This window comes from Manis javanica, chromosome 3, assembly GCF_040802235.1.
Source record: "Manis javanica isolate MJ-LG chromosome 3, MJ_LKY, whole genome shotgun sequence".
Lineage (NCBI taxonomy): Eukaryota > Metazoa > Chordata > Mammalia > Pholidota > Manidae > Manis > Manis javanica.
Genome location: NC_133158.1, coordinates 189,381,058 through 189,389,563, shown reverse-complemented (window position 1 = coordinate 189,389,563; position 8,506 = coordinate 189,381,058). Strand labels below are relative to the sequence as shown.

The 8,506-nt window shown below is 44.7% G+C and overlaps 1 protein-coding gene across 2 annotated transcripts in view; it reads left to right on the top strand.

The window, feature by feature from the left end:
* Positions 1-1,994: 1,994 nt before the first annotated feature.
* FNIP2 (folliculin interacting protein 2) overlaps positions 1,995-8,506 on the top strand; it is a 124,345-nt gene continuing 117,833 nt past the window's right edge. For both annotated transcript variants that reach the window (XM_036992948.2, XM_036992946.2), the window contains exon 1: positions 1,995-2,323. In XM_036992948.2, coding sequence (XP_036848843.2) covers positions 2,211-2,323 — 113 coding nt within the window. In that variant the 5' untranslated portion in view covers positions 1,995-2,210. The remainder of the gene's footprint in view (positions 2,324-8,506) is intronic.

Here is an 8,506-nt window from a genome sequence, read left to right as displayed (position 1 = left end):
TGAGGCAGTGACCGATGGCTGACTGGGAAAAGATGGGGTTTTTGAGGAACAGCCAAGAGAAATAATGAAATTGGGTGGAAGAGCTGTCCAGAGCTTTCTCACAGAATGCTGCTGTTTAGGATTTTTATACACTTTTAAAACCCAAAGCAGGAGGTGTGGCTAGAACCAAGATGAGGAACAAGTGAGGTTGAGAGCAAGCAAAGGGGGAAAAGGGAGACCGAGAAGCCATTTCAGTTCCTTTCCTGCCCCCTCACTGAAGTCTGTCCTTAACAGTTTTAAGTGCACACTCTCCCTTGACAGTTGCTCAGTCAGGACCAAAACTGAGGATGGTGGCTGGGGCAGGCTGATGCTTTCAGCTGTTCCTTTTGGAGTCCTGACTCTGGGCTGGAACTGCAACAGCCCTTGGAGGTGAGGAACATGGGACACCATCCCAAATTCCTCTTTAATATGTAGTTACAGAAGCTGCTAGGACATCAAGAGTGTGCATATTTAACTTGAAGAATTAAGGACATTTTTCTGACCAGGGATGGGGTAAGAGAGGGTGGTGTGTTGCAGGTTATAATATGACCTGGGACTGTGAGTTAACCAGTCCCAACGGTTACGGCCAAAAGCTGCTCTACAGGGTGCTGACCAATGGCAGCCCTACAAGGTACATATGCCCAGGAAACAGGGAAAATAGCCCATTTGCAAATCCAAGTTCTGTGTATGTTCTATTGTGCCAAACGACGACTGCTCACCGACATGAGCACTTAATCCACCATTTTAATAGTAAAATTCTGAAGAAAAAAAATTACTGAGTTTCAATTTCTACCACCTTTCCCTTCCTTCTGTGAAATTTCAGCACATCCTTATTCACAGCTGGTTTCCTACCAAGGCAAGGAACTCACATAATAAAAAAGGATAATGCAAATTAAAATGAAGAGAGATTTTTGATGATTTCTATTTATGGAGATACATTTGCCTTTTTGAATCTCCAAGAGTCCGCCTTTGAACAAGTCTAGGAGAATCCAGGTGGGACACTGTTCGCTGCCCACGAAGAAGGAGGCAGCGGCAGGGCTGGCATCTTCCTCGCCTTGTCTCTGTGAGCCATCATCAGAAAGACTGCAGAGCCAGCGTTCTAAGGCATAGCTTAAGAACTGCGCTGAATCTGGCAGAGTTTCATAGGCTGGTTGCTGAGTTCTGCACCAGCAGTTCCCACGGATTTTGGGTGGGACTGGGTAGAAAGTGAACTGAAAAACGGTAACTCCTCCCTTCCCCAAACCAAAGAGTATCTGTGGTTGGTATCAGATTATTACGTGCCTTGATCGTTAAATCTGTATTAGGAAAGCATACCCTTGTTATAAAATAGCTTTTCTTAAGTTTCTAAATCTATGCCGTGAATTCCACGTGCTTTTTAATTTCACAAGCAACTTTTTTTTATGTAACTACGGCATGGTGACCCAAGACGCCAAACAGAGCAAATGATTCGACTAAACAGTTTAAATTAAAACACATGCGGAGAACTCTGATCTGGATATGGTAGAAACACGTCAATACCTTGTGTCGGATTGTTGGGAGCTTCAAATCAGTCCTGTGAAACAACAGCCCCACGCATCACGCCCTTTCCCACCGCCCGCGCTTTCCACACACGAGCCCCTGCACCTGCACAAAGCCAGGACCCAAGTCCAGGGGCTTTGTCTCAGAAGAACAAAGATCGGCCCAGCTGCACCCTCACGGCTGCCAACGAACGCCGCCGCCGCAGGGGCCCCTCGCCGCCCGCCCCCGCCCCCCGGCCCCGGCGCCCCGCGCCCGCTCCTCCCCGGCCCCCGCTGGCCCCGCGCGCGGGGCCGCCGATCAGGGCCGCGCCTCCCGCCGGGTTACGTGAGCCCGGGGCGGGCGGCCGCTGGGCCAATGGCCGCCGCCGGGGCGGCCGCGCTCCTCCCGCGCCGCCGCCGCCGCCGCCACCGCGGGGCTGCGGGCTCCTCCCGCAGGAGACAACTGTCAGCGCGCGAGGCGCCGGCGGGCCGGCTGTCATATGACCGGCCGCCGGCCGCCCCGGCGCTGAGCAGAGCCACCCGGCCGCCGCGGCCCCGCTCCCGCACGGCTGGGCGCCCGCACCGCCGCCGCCGCCGCGATGGCCCCGCCGCCGCGGCCGCCGCCCCCGGCTGCGCGCTGAGCCGCCGGCCCCGGAGCGCCGCGGCCAGAGCTGCAGCAGCGGCGGCGGCAGCATCATGGCCCCGACCCTACTCCAGAAGCTCTTCCACAAGAAGGGCGGCGGCGGCGGCGGCGGCTCGGCGGCGGCGTCGGCCCCGGGCCGGGCTCCCAGGGAAGGACCCGCCTTCAGGTAAGGGGGCGCCGGGGACGAAGCGAGCGCGGCCGGGGCTGGCGGGGCGCCGGAGGCGCAGGGAGGGCGGAGGCGCTGGGCCGCCCCGGGAGGTTCGCAGCCCGTCGCCCGCCCCGGCCCCGGGGCTCGCGCTCGTGGACGCCCGGCCCCGGCGTGGCCTGAAGCCCCTGGGACCGGGAAAACCCCCTCCTTCACTCGCCCCAGCGCTCGGGCCCTTCCTCCCTTCAGAGCTCTCCGCGGTCCCCGAGGCTCCCGGCGCGCGCGGCGGCTGTGGGCGGGGGGCACTCGCCCGGACGGGGGCCCCTTCCCGTCCGGACCGCCTGGGCGCCCCTGCGGGCGCGGCTGTCATTCTGAGGGCAGCTCCAGCCTATTGTGTGCGTGACAGTATTTTGAAGTTGGGAAGGAGCAACAGTCACGAGCAAACCTCGTTCTTCTTTCTTGCCCTATATGCCAAGCTCTCCAGTGGATGAATGAAAGTATGTAATTTCCACATCACTTGGAAGGTTGATGCCACATGATATGTGGAAAGGGGGAGTAAAACGTTTTTATGACATGCCTGACATTTTAATTTAACAAAGCTGACGCATATATTTAATAGATCCGACCTCCTGAACACACACCTTGGAATAATATTAGCTAGCATTTGCGGAGCATTTACTATCTTAAATGCTTAATGTTGATTTCTCTCACAGCCCTGTGAGGTAGATGCTATTGTAATTCCCATTTTGCAGATGAGGAAACTTTAGGTCATAGAGAACTGAAACAGCTCGCCCAAGATCCACAGTTGTACTTGGCAGAGCCTGCATTTCGACCCAGTTTGACCACAGAATCTAGTCTTTAAAAAAAATCTGGATGTTACTCTGCTTACAAGGGCTAACTTTTAAAAGATGACTTAAAATGTCCTGTATTGCCATTCAGAATACTTATGTTGAGAAGTTCATTTATTTACCTTTAACAGTTTTTCCAGCAAAGTTTTTTGAGGATCTACTTCCAACTCTGACACTCTGCTAGGTCCTTCGTGGCCAAACTGTCTTGCAAAAACAGGTTATTATTAAACAAGTCTAGGCCCAGTATAATGAACCTTTTAAAAGTTGCAACTGATACTTTGAATAAAGTCTGGATTAAGTTTTATGTTCTAGATTTTACTTTTCTAGAATTACATTCATTTAAAACACACATGCCTCTTCAGTTGCAATTATGTGAACATTAAATACCAGTACTTGGTGTGTGTGGCTATGGTGATGTTTGGAAGGTAAATTGTGAGGACTTTAAATTATCCGTGTTAAATTCTCATGTTTCCTTTAGGTTAACTGAATCATTATATTTGAGTAGGGGATTCTGTTTCTTTCACTGCTTTGAGTACTAGTGATGCTGTATTCCGTCTCAGAATGGTACAATTACTTCATACCCAGGATATGTAATTTCTTCTCTTCTCTCCCAATAAACCAGCCTCGATCAAAGGAACAAAGCCTGGAGAGAAAGAGACGTGTGTTACAGGGCTTCTCCTTACTGCACAGCCCTTGTCAAGGACATTTAAAGCCATTTATTGCTGGTAGAGATAATAGAGTTACACTGTCATTATTTCCTGTGCTCTCTGCCCAGTAGCCCACCACCATTTCCTCTATTCCACAGTTTGAGTATTTTGGACAAAAAAGCTGTGGCTATATTTAGAGCCTGGCCATATTAGGGAAATTGATTCCCACTTTGTGGGAACATTTTCAGTACAGTGTTCTAACTTCCCATTGGCTTATAATGAAGACACAAAATTGTGCCAAGGACTGTTTTTTTTTTTTTAACTTGACCTCATTAGGATTTTTAACAAGTATTTGAGGTAGATGTCTTTAGGAGAATTGGATATCTCAATTGAACATCTCCTTGATAAGAGTCCTTTAGCAGTTTCCCTGCAAGGGGTGACCATGGAAAAAGAAATGAACTAGCAGATGTCAATCAAGACCCAGGAAGATGAGGACATATCAACCTGCGCGCACCAGATCAGCAAAGGACCCCCGAACAAGCCTTTCCCCTGCACTTTTCACCTAGCCTAACTCTCAGATGCTGTGTAGCCCTCCTGAGAACAGTGTCCTGGAAAATTTGCCTTTCTTGCCCTATAAAACATCACTTTATGCTTCATTTTTTCCAGATTTTACCAATAGGAGCTGGCATGTGCTTTTTGGAGAAGTGGGTGCCTCATACAGGGGATTAGCTATCCTTGGGGACCCACTTTGTAGTTGAGATGTTGAGAAGTTAAGGTAAAAACCCTTAGGTTAAAAATTATATTCCTAACATAAATTTGTATTCTTTAGTACATTTAAAAACAGCATGTAAACTTGTAGATCTTGAGAATGAAAACTCCTTTGAGGATTCAGGTAGACTTTGGGGGCAGTTTTGTAGCAATATATTGCCATATGATTTGAGGGGAAACCTAAGTAAAAATAAGATCCAGCTTTTTATATGTATATATTGTTTTAGTTTGTAGAAGACTTTTATATCTTTTCTCTTTCTGTGATGGACTTTTACTAGTTATTTTAAACTTTTCTCCACTTCTCTGCAGTTTTGGCCTTCACCCCATTTTGCCCTGGATGTTCTCTGCTCACTTTTGTGTACTTTTAGTCTCTTCCCTGAGTTTCTTACTGTTCTCCCCCCAACCCCAACCCCATTTTCACACACTGTATATGATTATTGAGGAAATTTGTCCAATATGAGTGTCTTATTTCACAGGTCGTATTCAGATCTTCATGCTTTCTGGCATTCCATCTAAGAAAGAGGATCATCACAGTCAAGATTTCTTCTTAAGTGTATTTTGTTTAGGAGCTCAACAAAAAGCCGTTTTCAGGATTTGAGAAAGAAGAGGTTGCTAGGAAAGGAATCAAGAGATTGAATTGACATGTTTGGAGTAGTAGTTAGAAAGACTATGATTTTGGTATTTGTGAAGTGTAAACTGTATTTAAAGTTATAAAATTGCATTGTGGTGTTGAAATGTGAGAGAATTCTCTCTTTGCTGGCCTTCAGAATGCTTTCACTTTTAGTGAATTGATACATAAATATATATTTGAATAATCTTTGTTCCAGAAGGATAAATTAGAGCAAACAGATGATTTGTTTGTTGGCTCAAGTCAGAACTAGAATTGGGTTCTTGGTTACCTTGGATTTAAGGTGAACATGTTCACATAGGAATTTTTAAAAGATGGGGAGCCCACTGACTTGATGTCTTGTTCAAGTTTGAAATTTTAAGCTTTTCTTTTTTAATGTTTTGAATAAATTAGCAAACCAGTTTTTACCTAAAACATGTATGTAACGGGAAGATAAAAAAGGTGACAGGTTATCAAATGTTTTATTTTGGCCCACTTAGATGAAGTGAGTGAGCACATGTAGCACCTGGAATGTGAGGCATTATTGAAAGCACTTCAGCTGCTTCCTGGCTCATTGAGTAAATGCTGGAAGGAGTAGATCTCATTCCTCCTCCTCTCTCGTCCTGGAAGTGTATGACCAGATGGCCTAGTTAGTGCTCATCCACATTGTTCTGTTAGGACAAATTTAAGTAATCTGCTACAGAGTTGGTATAAGGATAATTTAATCCATTTATCATGATTATCAAATAGGATCTGCTGCCCAGGTGCTTGTGACATCCTTTCCACCTGTACAAATCCAGGTAGAACACGTATGTCCTCCTGGAGTTTGCAGTCCAAGTGAAGAGAGATTATACATCATGATCAGTAAACAGCAACTACTCATTGGAAATTACTGAACTATAACAAAAAGATAATTCAAACACTGATAGACAGTAAATCTTTACATTAATTACAGCAGTAAGAGCTCAGTGTTCTCGTCCTTGGGGTGACTGAAGCCAGGCATTTGATTTGCCCTTCCCTCACAGGGAAATTACAGAGACGTGCTTCACCCACTCCCAGTGCACTTCCAGGATACAAGCATTTCTAATGGGATTTTGGGGGTAGAGAGGAGAATATTCTGGAAAAAACACAGCTTATATCTCTCCACTTGTATTTTTAATGCCCTTAACATAGACATGTGAAACATAAGTATCAGTTTTGATTTCTTTTTACTGCTCTCTAAAAGTCCCCCTGCACTTTCCTTGCCTGCTGTTTTGGGTTTATTGGCGTGTTCATCACATCATCTTCCCCTTGCCCCCAGATACGCCATGTGGGGTTATTGGAGATTTTGTCAGAGGTAAAGGAGGGACTGCTCCACCTAATGTAGTGGGTTCTGTTAAAAGCACTTGGAAGATACATTGAGAACATTAGTTTAGACCTGCCTCATGCACCATGTCAACATGTCATCAAACAAGTCTTTCCATTTCTCTGCTCCTCAGTTTTGTCATTTGTAAATAATGGCACCAGCCCTGTGTAATAGGGCTGTGGTGAAGAGGTAATATAGAGTCTGAAAATCTTTGAAAAGAATAAAATGCAGTACAGTATGATTTTAAGCATTACCAAGAGCCTTTAAGTCAGGGAGTTTTGCATTATTCATATTGAGGCTTTACTGAAGTTGAACCATTTTTAGAGATCGTTTTCTTTCTATAGATGAAAACTTGGGACCAAACTGAAGAGACATTTGCTCTTTTTTTTTTTACCTTGATGTTGTTAGGGATGAAATAGAGACCCTAAGTTTAGAGAGTGTTAAAGACACCCAGCAGGCAGGAACTCAGGCCTGGATGGAGGTGAGTGGAAGTTCAGAATTATTTTTAGGAGTACAGTGTGTGCATTTTTCAGAATTATATGCAAGCTTTCCTTAAGAATCAAATCTTGTTAGCTGAAGGAGGTCATTTCTTAAAATGATACAGCCTCACGATAGGTAATACTCTGCAGCAGCCAATTCATTATTTTATATGTATGTATATACATGCATGCATATATATACACAGGGAAAGGTATTCTTGATAGAAAAAGTAAAAACAGGATATATATTTACATGAATATTTAAGAACAGGACTGTGTCATTGATTATGCATGTATGGAAGAGGATTAGCTGCACTCTATTCCAGCCAGTGCCTGACAAAGGTTGGGTAAAAACTCAATTTTTGTGTGTGTGTGTTTTTTGTTGTTATTTTAGATTTTGCTCTAATGAATTTGTGTTGCTTTTGTGATTTAAATAATTTTACATGCTAAACAGTCTTTGAATTATTTTACACTATGAGGGAAAGGGTAAAGATAACATTTGTGGAGAAACCTGATTTGAATAGAAACTCTTCATAGAAATTTTCATCTTCATTAAAGTAACTGGTAGTTCCTGCTATTAAAAGTAATATGTTGTGAATTTTAATGTATTTAAAACCTAAGTTCATTATGGACCTTAGGAGGCCAATTTAATTGTTGATGTTGATAACTGTAGGCAATGTATATGTGAAAAATTTGTATTGTTGAATGGAGCCATTGCCTCCCCTGAGCCTGAGCCCGAGCCCAGTGTGATCTTCACTGGGGCTTGGAGCACAGTTTGGGAGCTGCATGGGGGTCTACAGCTGGTGACACAGGGGGACCTAATTAAGATGTATTTGAAATATGCTTATAAAAAGTGACACAGCCTTTTAGATTTGGGGGAACTTGGGTGAGTTAAGGAGCTTGGATTAAGGTGTGTTCAAAGCTAAGACATTTATTCTAATTTTAAGTTCTGACATATGAAGTGCTCACGTAGTTGTATCATCATTTGACTTTAGTAGGTGGTACTGAAAGATGGGGCAGGCATGTGGTCTTTTGATGCACTGAGTTTAGCTATAAAGAGAGCTGGGTTCTGTTGTGGCTGTAAGGTTGTGTTTTTTGTGGTTTGCTTGTGAGGTCAGCTTAAGGAAGCCACTCTGCTGTTGTGTTTCCGTGCTTGGGGGAGTTGTAAAAGACTGTCTTTAAACTTGTGAGAAATGCTTTGGCTGCCTGGGGTGGGTGAATCTGATCTGGTAACTGGTAATGTGATTATTTCTCCAGCCACTGTTTTTCTTGGTGTGGGTGAAAAGGAACAAATGATTTATCCTGATTGTACGAGTTCCTTGCTAATGTGAATCGTAAAGCCTGCACTATGAGATCATGTCCTTGGCTGTAAAAGCCTTTCCTTTGTGTATTAGAGTGCTGAAATATTTGGTGAGTTCCTACTTACCAAGTGTCCTTTATCTCAGGTTTGTGAAAAATGGTTATTATGTAAAAAAGAAAAAACAGGATGGACTTTTCCAGCTAACTGGAC